The sequence below is a fragment of the Phascolarctos cinereus genome, unplaced genomic scaffold (genome assembly GCF_003287225.1).
Source record: "Phascolarctos cinereus isolate Bilbo 61053 unplaced genomic scaffold, phaCin_HiC Scaffold_1;HRSCAF=81, whole genome shotgun sequence".
In the NCBI taxonomy this organism is placed as follows: Eukaryota; Metazoa; Chordata; class Mammalia; order Diprotodontia; family Phascolarctidae; genus Phascolarctos; species Phascolarctos cinereus.
Window position 1 is genome coordinate 45,252,123 of NW_027555514.1, and position 17,593 is coordinate 45,269,715.

General features: G+C 40.5%; 1 protein-coding gene across 1 annotated transcript in view; it reads right to left on the reverse strand.

The window, feature by feature from the left end:
* Positions 1-17,593, reverse strand: part of MYRIP (myosin VIIA and Rab interacting protein) — a 431,689-nt gene that overhangs the window by 57,461 nt on the left and 356,635 nt on the right. The window contains 3 exon segments of the mRNA XM_078151731.1: positions 1,193-1,845; positions 9,390-9,461; positions 9,464-9,566. Coding sequence (XP_078007857.1) covers positions 1,193-1,845; positions 9,390-9,461; positions 9,464-9,566 — 828 coding nt within the window.

Here is a 17,593-nt window from a genome sequence, read left to right on the forward strand (position 1 = left end):
CCTCATATGTTAGCTGTGTAACCCTAGGCAAGTCACTAAATAGCCCCATGCCTCAGTTTCCTCATTTGTAAAATGGAAAGGTAGCCTTGATAGTTTCTAAAGTCCTTTCCAGCCTTAAATTTGTAATCCTAAGGCCTGGTAGGCCAGTCTATGATCAACAAATTCTCTGAGCCTCTATTTCTTCATCCATAAAAGAAGACCTTTAATGTTCCTTCCAGGTCTTAGACTCTGTGATGCTCAGAATAGTCTCTACAGAAAGGCTTCTGAGTTGAGACACCAGAGAAGCAAGGGATTATAGTGGGCTTGAGTAGTCAGGAAGGCTGCCTGGAAGAGGGGGAATTTTAGATGCATCCAGAAAGATGGGTAGAAATGGGATTAGGGAACCAGAGAGTTCAAGACACCCCCTATGGGAACAGATGAAGTGTGGTGCATGGCACCTGACAGGCACTGAATATCTGTAAAATCATATGCCCATTGCTCTAGAAAGAGACCCCACAGGTCATCAAGTCCAACCCTTGTATTTTACAGTCGATGAAACTGAGGCCCATGTAGGTTGAGTGACAAGCAATGTCACACAAGCAGTAAGTGTCAGAGATGGGTTTTGAACCTGGGTCCTCTGACCCCAGTTCTCTTTCCATTGTATTATGCTGCTGTTAATATTTGTTGTATGAGCAATAAAGATGGTGGAGGCATAAATGTATATGGCATGTTAAAGGGGATTTTTGAGTAGTTGGGCTGGAGTAGAGGGTTCTTGTAGGGGAGTAGCAAGAAATTAGCTTTCATAGTTAGGTTCAGGCAAGATTGTGGAAGGCCTTAAAGAAATTTGGGCTTTATTCCATAGGCAATGGGGAGCTATTAAGGATTTTGGAGTGGACTAGGGGCATTGTGAAAGTAGTAATTCAAGTTTCAAAAAATTGAAGTAAGGATAGGGCCTGGTCCTGTGATTTCACTGGTATAGGGAACTCTCAATATGGAAACCTGGTCTGCCAAAGCAGGTCAGCACCTTCTCCGTAACTTATAATCTCAGAGCAACAAGAGGATAAGTAAGGTGCCCATAGTCTCCTAGCCAGTTTGTCACAGGCAGAACTTGAACCCAGGTCTTCCTGTCTTTGGGGCTAAGCTCTCCTTCTGTTCTGCCACATTCCTTCTCTTAAGCTTTTTTTGAAATGTTAGTAAAACCTAGGGCTATTACCTGATTAGAGCCCGAATCTTTCTCATGGCTTTGGGTGGGGGGCTTTTGTTCATCCAGCTCAGCTGAGGCTAGCTTACTCCTCCTCCACCTCCTGGACCTCTTGTCAGCTGTATGGTGACTGTCCTCAGCATCACTGCTGTCTGAATCCTGCGTGTCAGCAGCCTGGGGGTTGAAATTCACATCCAGCCCTCCTTGTGAGTGTGCTTTTTCTAGTGAGTGGTAGCTAGGGGTATTTCTCTGTAGCCAAGGTCGCTTGGCTGGTCCTTGAACTTCCCGGGATGAGCTCACTGAAGAAGTCTCTGAGTCGGAGCACATGGTCTCAGGGTTAGTGTAAAGTCCAGAGGAGGGAGAGGTTCCCCGGGGACACTGGTCGTGACCATAAGCCCACTCGGTGTGATGCTGGGAGTCTGTGGAATAGGAATTTTCTGATAGGCTCTGGGGTCTCTGATGAAGCTTGTTCAGGCTTATATTCCAATCAAAATCATCCTCACTATCTGAGCCCATCTCATCATAGGCAGATACCACACTGGACTCCTTCTCCAGAGCCTGGAATGCCTGGCTCTTTGGTTTGGCCAGAAGGCGGGGATGAGGACACGGCTTATTCTTCAGCGCTACCCAGTTCCCATCAGAACTTTGCAAAACAGGGTCTGGATCTAGAAAGAGGAAAAAGAAATACCAATGAGGCATCCTTGGCTCAACTATTCTTGGCAATGAGATAGCAAATAACCGATACCTTCTGGGTGTTTGCAATGGGGAAAGGGGAGACTTGATTGACCTTCACTTGGCTCAAACCAGTAGTAGGATGGACCATATGGGTCACAGATGGAGGTGAAGCATTTAGTACAGTTTTTTAAATGGACTCTTCTACCAGGACTTTGAATGTAGGCTGTAAGATAATGATGAACCTCCAGAAGGAGGAGCTGAGAAAGAGCTTTGTATCCTAACAGGAATCAGGATATGTGAACTGCCTTGATCATTATTAAGAAGCAGGGTTTCAAGGCTCAGGTCTTCTGAACTCTCTCTTTCCTTCTGGTCAGCCATGAGAGAAGGTGCCTCTTGGTTCTGCTGCCTTTCTCTTCTTTTTCTTAGGTTGAGCAGGAGAATGGAGGGCGCTTTCTGTTCTGCATTCCTTTTCTTCTCGAGGATGGACCAGCAGAAAATGCTAGTCAATTTTTCTGTAGACAGAGGTGGTAGAAGGCTATTCTTTTGACACAGAGAGGAGCTACCAACATGATTTTTTCTTTCATGTTCTTTCTTTCTCTCTCTCTCTCTCTCTGCTAGGAATCAGAAACTCTGTGTGACCTCAAGTTGAGGCAAGACCTCCAGAAATCTATTGCAAATCCATGGTTATTCTCTTTCCAAGAATAATTGTGTACCTTATATTTTTAGGATTATTGGTGAAAATTCTATTTTGACTATGCAGGAATCATTTTTGGAAGATTTCTGTTTGTACTAGGCTAGAAATGTCTCCCTACCCATGAGTTTGATCATTTAAGACTGTAGGTCTGTTATTGGGTTAAGAATTTCCTCTGTTACATATGTGTGTGTGTGTGTATATATATATATATATAATATATATGTATATATATATATATATATATGTATATATATATATGAATATGCTTCATGGTCTTCATCAAATACATTCTTCCCTTGAGCAAATGATGTCTTTCTTTTCTTAGGCATGGCTTCTAAGCAAGCTCATGGCCTTGTAAATAGGAAAGTACTGACCCTTAACAGATTTTGAGGGAAAGTAGGGTGATAAAAAAGTAGCTTTTCCCTGCCTTACGATGATGAGGAATGTCTAGCCACCATATCCACCATGACCATTCCATGAGAGCACAAAGAGAATATGGCTGTCTCGAAATTCTGGGGAAGAAAAATAAAAGCTAGTGGGGAGTGGGGGGAGTGAACTAATTGAGTTGTTTTTAAAAGTTCCATAGGAAGTTAACATATGTACACCTAGAACAACAGGATTTCCAGGCCAGGTAGGACCCTACTGAATCCTCTTTCCTTTACGTGTCCTATTGTACAGGCTGACAACTTGATCCCATTATAATTTTCTGTCCCCTATGGGCTGAACTTGAATGTGAGAGCTAAGAGAAATACAAGAAATCCCCTTAAGTCCTGGCTAGCCTAGGTGCTCTAAAGGCTGTAAGGATAATATTGATGTGAAGACTAAGGAGCGTGTGTGGGGGAACAATTCAGCTTTAGGGTTCTGACATCAAATCTCAGTCAGGTCTCCCTGGGTAATCCTACTCACAGATGAAACAGTTTAGGCATTATCTGACTCACCCAACGTCAGTGAGATTACAAATGCCTCTGTTCTTCGTGTGTTTATACCTCCCTATGATGCCTAGCATCATGGCATACCACCTACGTACATATGGAAATGAACTGAACAGCTGCAGGGACTTGGGTAGCTGATGGCTTTGGTTTCCAGTCAAGGAGCTGAGCCCACTCAACTGGGTTCTGAATTAGTGCTATTGTCTGGCTAGTCCTGAAAATGCATTAATATCACACAGTCATCATTTCCTTAACTCCTACCATGACTAATGTCCTAAGAAAGTGCTATAGCACAGGTTATCCAGAAATGCCCCAAATACATAAATAACCTGAGGTGTGTATATCTCTAGATGGTATTATTCACCCTTTGTTCTCGACAAGGAACAATGACATCATGAGGATGATGTCTTGGCTTGCACATGAATTGGATTTAAGTGAGGCAGAGGGGAGCAAAGTCATCAGCCTCACTCTCTCTTTCAGAGTCATGGAAGTCCAGTGGCAGGACAAAAGTCAAGACAACTGGTAAAGGCCCAGGATGCAATGGGTGACCCTAGCCTCTCTACATTAAGGTCTTTCCTAGATCTCAGTTTGTCTGAGGCAACAATGATTAAGGGCTAGGTAAGAATTGAGATAATTTAGCATCACAAAACTCTCTATCGATCTGGGAGGGGAAGATCTTTAGGGTTTCTGGCCAGAACAGAAAACAATTGCTATGTAGACTCATTCTAAGGCATCAAAACCTAAAAGTACATGTATACACATATATATCATATATATCATATCTATCTATCTATATCTAGTCATATAAGCATGGACATATATATACAAATATATATGTTTGTATACATATGTATGTGTACATATGACTGGGCCTGTGATTTAATCAGCATAGAGGTAACCACATCTCTTCTTGTCTTGTAGCCTTACTTGGGGTCACTAAAGAATGAAGTGGCTTGCCCAGAGTCATGTGTCCAATGTGTGTGTGTGTGTGTGTGTGTGTGTGTATAAATTTATTTTATGAACCAGACTTGTGACTTCATTGGTATAAAGAACTCCCAGGGAGGAAACTCTCCTTAAACTTTATTAAATGCCTTCTCTTCCCCTTAGAGTCTTGGATAGTTGCCTGAGAATGGAAAGGGGTTAAATTCCTTGCCCACACAGACATTATAGATCAGAAGCAAGGCCTGAACCGAGGCCTACCTGAATTCAGGACGCTCTCTCTAGCTACTATGCCATATTCTCTCTCATTAATATATTTACTGTGACTGGTGCTGATGTGATTGAGTACATAAACATCAAATATGATTATAATATAATAACAACCTTACTTTGGGGCAGGGAAGTTAGGTGGTGTAGTGAATAGAGCATAGGACTGCAAGTCAAGAAAACCTGAATTCTGAATCCTGCCTCAGACACAAACTAGCTGTATGACCCTGGGCAAGATAATTAAACCACTCTTTGCCTCAGTTTCCTTACCTGTAAAATGGGAATAAAGTCCTTTGCAAACCTTAAAGTACTATATAAATGCTAGCTATTGTTATTATTTTTGTTACTACTATGTTTTGTAAGGTGACATAATCTCAGGAAATCCTCAACAATTGTGTGAAGGGGGGAGTGTTATCTCTTTTTATAGAGGTTCCCAAAGTAGGCAATCCTACCCCTGGGGGGGTGCTGGAACATCCTGGGGGGCACTAGTAGCCTCAGGTGCAATTGGGGGGGTTGAATAAAAATAAGGGGGTGGTGGAAGCATAAGGAAAGAAGAGAAAAGAAAAATTTGAAAAACCATTCATATGTGTTTCATCTGTTGTGTAATACAGTTAAAATTGTAGTGATTACATTATTTTCCAAACAAACACTCAAAATGCAAGTTATAACTGATCAGTGGTCAAGTCTGCCAACAGCTCTTAACAAGCAAGTGTTGGTAGGCAATCATGCCCCACATTGTTGGGAAGTCCAGCATGCATCTGCAGGAATATATGCATGTAATGACTTGTTTACAATACAATAGTATACAGTTACATGATGCAATATTGGGTCATCACAATTTCAATGTAGGAAAACCCCATAAATTTACAATAAATTATTAAATTTAAGATGCGTCATTTAGAAAATATTTTGTATTTTTTTGAAACAATGCAAATTTTAAAAAAGCATTAAAGGGTTAAAGAGAGTGGATTTCCAGGGGGACACTGAGTAATTTTTTTTTTGGTAAAGGGGGCGGGAGGCCAAATAAGTTGGGAACCTTACAGATGAAGAAACTGTGAGTCCAAGCAATAAAATGACTTTCATTGCTGGGACTCAGACCTTTGAACCACTAACTCTACTTTTCAGGCTGCCATGTTGCTTCTCTTAACTGGACTAGGGCAAGGTGTAAAAGGAGGGAGGTGGATGGAATAGATTACCTTTCAGAGTCTTCCAACTCTAAACCTATAATCCAATAAGTGAGAATAGAGGCGAGTTTCAAGTCAAAACACCTTTGTCTGGTAAGCAAACATACTGATGGTGTCATGGAAGGACCATGAGGGGATTTGACAGGAGAAACATGGCTTTGAATCCTAGCTCTGACACCTTCTAGCATCATGAACATGTCACCTCACCTCTCTTATTTCTCATCAATAAATAAAATAAGGATAATAATGCTTGCTACCTAGTTTATGAAGCTGTTAGGAGAAAAGTGTTCTAGTTCAGAATCAGATTAAAATATAATTGTGAAATGTTTAAGAAAATAAATAAAAAGACAATACTACGTAGATAATGTTGACTTGTAGATTTCTAAGTCAAAATGTCCCTTGCAGGGATCCTTTCTATTTGACAGCCCTGCTCTAATAATCCTTAGGGCATTCTAGGAATGGGAGTTGGTATTATAATTAATCCAAAAGACAAAACTGACTTTACCCTTACTCTGGGATTTTCTTCCATTGGCATGGGACACCATGAATCTCAAATTCCTCTTTTCAAAACTAGAACTTGTGATCTGCAGAGGTCAAACATCTTACCTTTGATGGAGGGATTTAAATAAAGCCTGCCATCTGAATTCTCTTCAAATGCACTGTGATGTGACCCATATACTGGCTAGAAGAAGGCAAGGGAGGAAGCTCTGGGCGAAGGCATTTCGTCTGCATTTGCTCATCTCTCTGGCCAAACCAGAGTGTTGACACCCTTTGAGGCTGAGGGTTCTTAGATCTGCTGAATTCTCTTAGAGCTGCCAAGATTTTGTTTCAGGATTATTAATTTCCTTGACCCTGGCTCAGTGGCCAGTAGGTGTTATGGACTAATGGGCCTTTTTGACCAATTGCTCTCCTGAAGCATAAACAGCAATGTAAAAAATAGGACAACATTCATTAATAGGCTGAGGAGACGCATCCTAGTGCCTCGCGGCTGCTTTTCTTCTTCCATTTCAGTGCTGTCTAATGGAGAAATGGCCCCCAGAGATAACTTGCTCTGTTGTTAAACAAATTAGACAGCCATTGTGGGGGCCTCTTGTGTTAAAATGTTTAACGGCATCAATGCCAGAATGCCGGGAGTCAGATGTTCTTCAGGAAACATTGGTGGCCTCTTCTAGCAGAGATGCAGACCCTCCTTTCGTCTTTTACGCCCACCAACTAGTCAAGTTTTGTACAAACACATTTAGATGACTTACACAGGTCTGCCTTGCTTCATTATTAACATCATCAATAACATATTAATAATATCATTGAAATGATTTTACAATATGAGTTAATTTTATATTTATTATATGTGATGCAATTATTTGCTATAATTAATATGATTTTAAAAAGATAATAATAATCTGAATGATAATAGCTCCTATTTTTGTCACATTTAAGGCTGACAAAATATTCCTCACCCAACAACCCTATGAGATAGATTGATAAAGAGTGGCAGAATGTATGTTCAGTGGAAAGCACAGATTACAAAGAGATTCTAGTGATTTTGGGTCTGGAAAATTCAGGTTTGAATTCTGCCTTTGATACTTACTAGCTGTGTGACCATGAACAAATCACTAAACTTTTCTGAATCTCAGTTTCTTCCTTTGTAGAATGAGAATAATAACAGCTATAGTATCTCTCCTGCTGGGGATCAAAGGAGAGAATGTATGTAAATCTTGTGTCATCTATAATTGTTATTGGGCGGCTAGGAGATGCCATAGTGCATAAAGTGCTGGGCCTGGAGACAGAGACTCATCTTCATGAGTTCAAACCTGGCCTCAGACACTTATTAGCCGTGTGACCCTGGGCAAGTCACTTTACCCTGTTTGCCTCAGTTTGTCATCTATAAAATGAGCTGGAGAAGGAAATGGCAAACCACTCCCGCATCTCTGCTAAGAAAACTCAAATGGGGTCATAAAGAGTTGGATATGGATTCAACAGCAACATAATTATTAGCATCATTCCTATTTTATATATAAGCATATATATGATATTTAGAGATATATCTATGGAATAGATAAGGAAACTAAGTCTGAGAGAGAAAAGGCATTTAATAGGACCCTCAGATGACTTAAGGATGAGCGGGACTTTGGAGATCATCTGACTCTACCTCCTCATTTTTACAGAAGAATAACTGAATCACAGAGAGAGGAAGTACATTGCCTAAGGTCCCACAGATAGTAAGTGTCCAAGTTGGGATTTGTTTCCAAGTCTTCTAATTCCAGAAGGGATCAAGTCATGCTTCCTACTATATCACATTGCCTCTTATGTTTGTATGCAATGGGTGCCCTCCACTGTGCGTAAAATGAATTTTTGCAAGTGGGATGGCTTTCGAGGCTATTAGGCAAGTCCCCAATTTAAAGGAATCCCATGGTTAATCTCGATGGAAAGGGCTGCATGGTGTGAGAGCATGGGACCAGGATCAGAAGGCTGGGCTTGGAACCTGGGGTTGGAGTATACATTCTATCTTTAATGAGGTATGTGACATCAGGCAAGTCATTTGATCTCTGTTTCCCCAACTTATAAAGTGAAGACATTAGCCAAATGATCGCTAATGTCCCCTTATAGGTCTAACATTCTTTGATCCTATTATCCTAGATGGAGAAGCCAAGAATGGGCATTACTTTGATATAATAATTGTTTGTATTGTTTGTATAGTGTTTTAAGGTTTTCAAAGTTATTGTCTGTATAGTGTTTCAAGGTTTTCAAAGTACTTTACATATGTTATCTCATTTGATCCTCCAAATAATGTTGGGAGCTAGGTGCTATTATTATTCCCATTTTACAAATGAAGAAACTGAGATACAGAAGGTTGAATGACTTGTCCAGGGTCACATAGTTGAGGCTGGATTTGAAGGCAGGTCTTCCTGACTCTAAGTCTAGCACTCTATGCCTTGTACCAAGTAGCTGCCTTATCAGCATGGGTAGTAGGAACAGGTAATGAGAACATGGAAAAGACAGAAAATGTAAGTTACATCTCAAATGCCGAGCATCAGTTAGACAGAAGCTTGTTACTAGCTGTGTGATATGGTAAAAAGAGCAGTGGAGTTGGCATCAGGCAAGGTACTTAACCCTTTGTACCTCAGTTTCCTCATCTGTAAAATGGAAATAACCTCCCCAGATCATTGTGAAAAAGGTGCTTTGGAAACACTGAATCATTACATAAATGTGACAACTATCATGACAACTATCTTTTGAGCCTATGAAGGAACTGGGAAGCTCTGGGATAGATCAGGCACTTGTGCCTTGGAGATACCCACAGTTATCCTTGGTCACTTTGGTGTCATGCCTGATGGAAGTGAGTGCATGGCCTTCCTTAGCTACTGCCAACAAGATCACTGGGATTGGCCTGGCTTCAGCATTTGAAAAACGAAAAAATTACTTTGGACTTATATTTAAGGCTCCTGTGGTGAGGGCTAGTAAGCAACCACAGATCACTTTTCAAACATGCAGACCTACTGTAAATGTATTAAAATCGTTACTTGTCTCATCCAGTCTGTCCATGCTCTTCCAGCTGGGTAAGGCAGCATGTTCTTGTTCCTTTGGTTTCTGCGCTGGACCCTCTGCTCTGCCCACAGGGTCTCCAGGGGTGCTGACACCTTCGACTCTTTGCTTGGAGCCTCTTCACCAGTTAGGGAGAATGCAGACTGGGACCTCTGCTGAAATAAGATATGGTGCCTTAAAGGGGACAGCTGCCAGCTTCTCAGGTGATTCACAGCAGATGATCAATCAATCAACCAACAAGTATCTACTAAGCACCTACTGTGTGCCAGGCGCTATGCTAATTGTTGGCGACAGCAAGTACAAAGAACGGAACAATGTCGATTCCCCATTCTACTGGGGGAGACAAGTGTATACATACACGTATACCATGTCCAAAAACGTATGACTTATTCTGTACCCTGAGTCTGTCATGGGGTGGGGAATCTGTGGTCTTTGGGCCACAGGCTCCCCACTCCTGGGCTATCACCTCTCTGGCAGGAGGTGGGTAGTCCGCTTCATCATGGGTTGATCATTGCCTTGACCAATGCTCTAAAGTCTGTCAAGGTTGTTCATCTTTATGATGTTATACAAACAATTCTCCTGGTTTTGTGTATGCATATTTGTTAAAAGGATTTTTTTTTCTTTTTTCTTTTCTATTCCAATGGGGGAGAGAGACAAAAGAAATGCTTTTTTGATTTAAAAAAAAACTTTTAAAAAAGATATGGCCTAACTACAGTCAGTAAATTCAAATATATACAAATTAGTTAAATACAAGGTAATTTGTGAGTGAGGGAACTATTGTCCTGGTTTGCCTTCTGCTTGTTTGATCACTGGTCTTTTTAAATTTCCTTTGCTGGCTTATCATCTGCATCATGCTCCCTATCTGTGAGTGTTTCCCAAGGCTCTGTCCTGAGCCCTCTTTTCTTTTCCTTCTTTCTCTGTCTCTGTCTCTCTCTTCCCCCTCTCTCTCCCCCTCTTCCCCCCCCAACCTCCTTCTCCCCTCCACCTTCCTCCCTCCTTCCCTATTTCTGATTGTGAGGCTCCTTGAAGGGAGGGATTGTCTTTGGCCTCTTCACACCCCCAGTACTTAGCACCCCCAGTGCCTGGTACACAGTAGGCACTTAATAACTGTTCATTGATTGGTAACTTTGCCAACTCCCATGATTATAAATGTCATCTCTATAAGATGACATATACAGTATATAGAATTATAATGTATACATATGCATTACATATTATAACGTATATATTATATTGCATTGCAAATATGTACACAGATCTATGTATAGATGTGTAGGGTATCCCAAAAGTCTTTGTGCAGTTAGGTTAAAACTGCACTAAGACTATTGGAACACTTTGTATATACTGCATGTACATACATATGCATATATATACACATAAGTATTTATATATTAAATCATATGCACATTGTGTGTAATATATAGATACCAATTGTGTGTGTGTGTGTGTGTGTGTGTGTGTGTGTGTGTGTGTGTGTGTATCACAGGGGATTTGATTAGAAAATCCTTAGGGTCCCTTTCTGGCTATAATTTACTCTGATACTATCAAGATATCAGTATAACTTGGTAAAATTATTAGTATGGGGGGGCAGGGAGGGACTTTCGTGTTAACCTCAAAAAGTATTAACTCCAATTCCTTTATGCAAAACAACATGTTCCAATTGAGAATTCCCCTGTATAGGAGATTGCAAACTGCCAGCCCCCTTGGTAAACTTCAGAAATGTAGTCGTATCAAACACTATCACCTAAACTAGGTGTTATTTATTCCTGTGCTGATGTACACAGACAGTTTACCAAGAGATAGGAAACCACATTTTTCACGTAAAATTGTTTGGGTTATTCCTAGTTGTTAGCTGAGGGTTACTGGGTTTGTTAATTAAGATTTTGCCTTTTTCTATCCAATAAACAGGCCTGTGAAGGTGGATCTCACAGAAAACATTCAAAAGATTTGGGGCAACATTTCTCCTTGGCATTTTGAAAATGTACTGGTTACATATTATGGGTAGATCTCAACCAGGAGCCAATAGCCATGTTCAACTCACAGCTGGGTATCATTGTTAAGAGGGTAAAATATAGCTGTCACCAGAAACCCCTGGGGAGAGCATTTATATTGTGAGATGAAGAAGCTTAATACTAGAGAAGGAATGTCATAGAGCAAAGAGAGAAATAACCTTGGGCTACAGAAAGATCTAAGGTCTGTGACACATTACTAGCAGTGTGACCCTGGACATGTCACTCAACCTCTCAGTGCCCCAGACAACTCTAACTCTTAAATGTTGATTAAGTCCCAACCTATATTGGTAGAGTTTCATCCCTGGGCGTTTTCCATAGCAATGAAATCATAAAAATAGGTCAACCCCTCCTTAGTGCCCTGAATGATACCTCACACACAAAAAGCTCTCAATATTTGCTGAACAAACTCATGTTTCCACCAGTTAACTGAAATGAATTTATTGTCCAGAAGATGGCACCATAACTACATATTTTCTTGATCATTGAGTAGTTTTACTCTACCTGCTAAAGCTGTGAGGAAGGATTAGTTATTTAAATCACACAGTCCTGCCCTTTGCAGTCCCTATCCTAATTAACCTCCTGTGGATTGCATTTATCCATTCTCTAAATCCCCGTCTCCAGAATCTCTTACTTTCTTTTCACTTCCTTTTCTCATTTTCCTGCTTTGTTGTTCAGTCATGTTCAGTCATTTTCTGTCATGTCCCACTCTTCATGACTCCTTTTGGGGGTTTTCTTTGCAAACATACTGGAGTGGTTTGCCATTTCCTTCTCCAGCTCATTTTACAGATGAGGAAACTGAGGTAAACAGTGTTAAGTGACTTGCCCAGGGTCACCCAGCTAGTAACTGTCTGAGGCTAGATTTGAACTCAGGAAGATGAGTCTTCCTGTCTTCAGACCCTGAGCTCTATGCACTGTGCCACCTAGCTGTCCCAGAGTATTTATTTAAACACAACAAAGGGAATCCTTGGAAACTCTGGACGAGAGTTAACACCCCCAATTTTGACTTAAAGTAACTCCAAATTCTACTCATATAATAACCACAGAAATAAAAAGGTCTCAATTCTTGTTGAATTTCATCTTAGTGGTCTATAGGAGTAAAGTTGGAGACTCTTCTCTTAGTCAATGACTTGGATGGATATTTTAAGCTGCTCTCAGCTGGTATTTCACTAATTAGTTGAGGGAAAAAAGTGAATTTGTTCTATTCTTGCTTTGAGAAGTTTGAACATAATAGGGAATAATTTACTCTTTGAGCTCAGATCCTGAGTCAGGCTACTGGGCTTCAATGTTGCATGTGGTTAGCACTAATGACAAACAGATGTTGGCATCAGTCTCTTTCCTTTTCCTATGACAAGTGGCCCTGATGAATGTTTGGTAGGAAATGAGGAACCACACAGCTGGTGTTACTAAATACTGTGGCTCCATAATTTGAAAAAGTGTTGTTGGTTTTCTTCCCCTAGGGTGCAGGAAATGCTTTGGAAAAATCCATCAGATAGAAGACATAGACAAACAAATCTCATGAATTCCTTCTAATGATGGGGAAGACCCCTCTGAATATGTAAAAAATCAGAACCACAGGCAACTTTAAAAGAAATTTACCCAAATGCCCTTCCTCCTTACTGCCCATGTAAATCCCAGCCATCCTTAAAGGCCCAGAAAGTCTTATTTCTTCCATGAAGCCTTCCTCTATAGCTTTTATTTGTTTTCTCTGAATTATTCTAGGACTTAAGAGTCTGCAGCGCACAATTTTTGTACTTTGTGTGAAATACATCGTACTGTTTTTCTCTAATTGTTTCAAGCCTTTGAGTCAATTGTAATCACTAATAGCTTCTATTCATATAGTACTTTAAAAACATTGTCACAATTGATCCTCACGAAAAACATAGGAGGCAGGAACTGCAGTGATTATCATTCCCACTTTATAGATTAAGAAACTGAGGCTCAGTTAGGTCAAGTGCCATATGGCTATTAAGTGTTGTAGGTGAGATTTGAACCCAGGTTTTCTTTAAGTCTCTGTGTTCTCTTCCAATACACTGACTCCCACTGAGGGCAAGTACCATGTCTAGTACTTCTGTTTCCTTCATTATGTCTAATCTAATTCTCGGTACAGAGTTAAGTACCCTTTTATTAAACATTTTTCAACTGTATCACTTTTGAGTCTGTATAGCAATATAAAGTGATCACAAGCAGGGATCCTATCCAAACTTTTAAAAGAAATATATAAAGATGATTTATCATTATTTGCATGTAACTGGATGCTGGTGTGTTAGCAGCAATTTTTCCTCTTACTTAGATTAGACCTTTCTACAATCAAGTCTGTACTTTGCCATTGCTTTGTAAATATCTCTGTCTTTCTGATAGATTTTTGATATTAGTGAAATGACCTCTCTTTTTTTGATATTCCTTCAAATGATGCTGCCTAACATAAATCATCTTGCACTAATGCCCATGATAATCATAACGCATTATAACCAAACCTATTTTAATGTTATGTAATTCAATCTCCATCTATCTGCGAGGTCCTGTGTTAGGCACTGGCGATACAAAAAACAGAGGCTCCTGCTCTTCTGGGGCTTACTATCTCCCACGAGATGGTATGAGATTGGGGTAGCCAGGATATGATTATATATACACAGAGGTAAGTAAATCAGCTTAAGGAAGAAGTTTTTGGGGTAGCTTATTGTCATACTATTACTTGGATAATATTGTTCTGATTAAACTCCCTATGCTCATTTCAACCAACATACTGTTTTTGGAGAATCATTAAACAGGGTTAGGCAGCATATTTCTGTACAGGCAGTTCTTAATCTACAATGATTCAGGGAAAATAAATTACCGTTTGCAGTGCTCTACCAATTGTGCCTATGTTAGTATTTCGGCAAACATTTTTGACGTGTTTCATATTTGCAGAGTCCCTGCTGGTAGGCATAAGGGGGAGATACAAGAATATATCGATCCTATGTTCAGAGGGCATTCTTTGTCATGGGTGCTAATGCATGCATACTGATTTCTGTAATATCAGTTACATAAAATGAATATGAATAATGCCACAAATTTGGATAATAACTCATAGTTATATTGTACCTTAATTTTTATGACATTTTTTAAACAATCATTCTCTGAGGTAGAGTAGCATATGTATTGTTTTAGGACAATGGAGTCACACCATGCACATTATACTTGTGCAGCTATGCGAGAGACAGAGAGAGATAATAGAGAGACAGAGTTAGAGAGAGAGAGGGACAGAGACAGAGACAGAGAAGAGAGAGGGAGGGAAGGACAGAGACAGAAATAGAGATAGACAGGGATAAAAGAGAGACAGTGACAGAGAGACAGATTTGAAGCAGAGACAGAGAGACAGTGACAGAGACATGGTGAGACAGGCAGAGAAGAGAGAGGGAGGGAGAAAAGGACAGAGACAGAAACAGAGAGACAGATAGAAGCAGAGAAACAAAAAGAGAGTAACAGAGACACAGTGAGATAGAGACAGTGAGATAGAGATAGACAGAGATAGAGAGACAGATAGAGACACAGAGAAAGATAGGGGAAAAGCATATGTGTGCACAATACCACTCACCATCCCATTTAATGAGCAATAGGTCATAGAGTCCAGATTGAGTGTGAAATGGGAAACATGAATCTGCTGTTCCTTCAGTCATTCTTAGTTTCTGCATGCTTCTCACAGCATTAACCTCTCCTCTAATGGGATGCCAATCCTTCTATCTATTTCTGGGAGCTAGTATCTGCCAGGATACTTAACACCTGCATTGCGGTTATATCGTGACTCCTCTTGCTCTGTTTTACCAGCCCTAAAAACTGTGAGCTGCCCTAGCCTTGCACACCCTCCAGAGGCAAAGCTGGTGCTCCACCTTTTGACCTAGGCATTCCCTGTCTGTCTCTACTTCTCAGAGATATTGGGGGAAGGTGAGAGGGCGGCTGAATGAAAAGAGTTTTGAAATGAGGGAATGCCGAGGGAGCTCCTTCTGATTGCTCTACCTCTTCTCAGTAAAGAAGGGGATGAGACCATCTGCTGGGGCCACGGGCCAGGAGGGACTGAGGTTCTAGAGCTGTCCACTGGATAGGAACCCGGGTGTCAGGTTCCTTCAAACTCATATACTGGTCTGACTTAGAAAATAGGAAGAAGTCCAAAGGATGCTGTAGACCCAGAAAAATGCCACTTCCTCCTTAAGAGGTGGTGCAGGTCTTGGAGTCAGGAAGACTTGAGTTCAAATTAGCCTTAGATATTTAGTGTTAGTCTTGGGCAAGTCACTTCACCTTGGTTTCCTTAGCTGTAAAATGGGGATAATAACAGCACCTATATTGCAGAGTTGTTGGGAAGATCAATGAAGACAATATTAGTAAAAAGTGCTTACAACAGGACCTGGCACATAGCAGGTTCTGTATAAATGCTCATTTTCTTCCTCGCTTCAGGAAGCCTTCCTCAGTCATGCTGAGCCATGTAGCTAGACATTGTAACAAAGATTCGTCTTCTTCAAACCTTGTGGTGGTGTCTGTGCCCCAAACCTCAGGGGGTTTGGCAGCAAGGTCCTGACACACAAACTTTATCTAGGATACAACCAATACAAAGCAACACAACAGAAAATACATCAGGGAAAACCAGCTAGAACATCAGATCCCTGTAAACTTATCATGGCATTCTAAAGACGTCTCACTGGGCTCTTTATCTTTCCCTTCTTCTAACGTGAGCAGTTACAGCCGAATAATGAGCCAGCCTCTAACACCTGGAAAGGGACCTTCCTCCTTCTAGTCCTTAATAAGTGCTCATTGCAAACAGCTCCAAAATGAAAGAGAGGCTAATGTAATCCTCAAAACCACTGCAGAGATGCTGCCTTTGCTGACCCCATGCTCAGATGCTCTGGCTTTCTGATTGTGCTAGGGTTAGGAAAATAGCTGAAGACTAGACCAGCACCAGTGATTTGTATCTTTTCTAAAAAATACAATTTTATCGATATATTTTGTTTTTATAACACCTAAATTTCCCCTTGTATCTCCTACCCCTCTCTTCTCCCAGAGAACCATTCTATGTAAGAAAAAATTTTTAAGGGAAAAAAGAGGAAGAAGAGGGAAAAAAATAAACAAAATCTATTAAGATTAAAATAATCTCAAAATACATACAATGTTCTACAACTTTGGACCTAGGCAATTTGCTTTTTAGTGAGAAAAGAGGTCAGAAAGTTCAAGGTATTACACTAGGCAGACAATTTTTAAATTTGCAAGTCTCAGTAATTTGTAATTACTGGGTTAGCTACAAATGAACAAGCAAAGGCAGCCCAAATCTCATCTCTTGCAAGAGATGGTCTCCTGGTCCCCCCCGCCCTGATCCCTTCTCCTCATTGCCAGTGCCTTCCCTCTGAGCTTGTATGTGCACAGTTATTTACACATTTTCTCCCTCAATAGAATGTAAGCTCCTTGAAGGTAGGTTCTTTCTATCTCCAGGCTTGCTTAGCACAGTGCCTAGTAAGCTTGTAATAAAAGCTTGTTGAATGATGGCTTTAGATTGCAAAAGGGCTAACCTACACACACTGTTAGCTGATTCAAGTATATTCTTCATACTGTAGTATAGTAGTCAAGATTTTCTACACCTCAATGCCCCCAGAAAGTTAATCCAACTTTCATAGTCAGTATTTTGTGGATGAGAATCCTCTCCAAATTTTAGTTCAAAGCTCCACCAATGCATATATTTTTCCTGGTTAGTCTTGGTTACACCACTAGGTGGTGCAATGGGTATAAAGCTGCACTTGGAATACGGAAAACTTTATTTCAAATCCTACATCAACACTTACTAGCTGTGTAGCCCTGGGTAAGTCAAGCTTCAGTTTTCCCTCTTTAAAATAGGGATAATAATAGTACCTAGCTCTCAGGGCTAATTAGATAATATTTGTAAAATGCTTAGCAAAACTTAGTGTTATATACATGCTATTGTTGTTGTTATTTCCAAGCAATGGCATTTAATGAAATACCATTCTAATAAAAATTATAAGTCTGTAGCTTTTTTCCCTCTGAAATCTATAGGTCATTCACCAATACATACAGCCTCAATGGGAAGAGTTGATATGCTGTGTGTGTGGAGGGCGTGGTAACATATGCCAGTTAGTGGTCAAATTCCCTTGCTTTTGGTTTTTAAATGGTAGAAGCCAACCTCCATGATGACT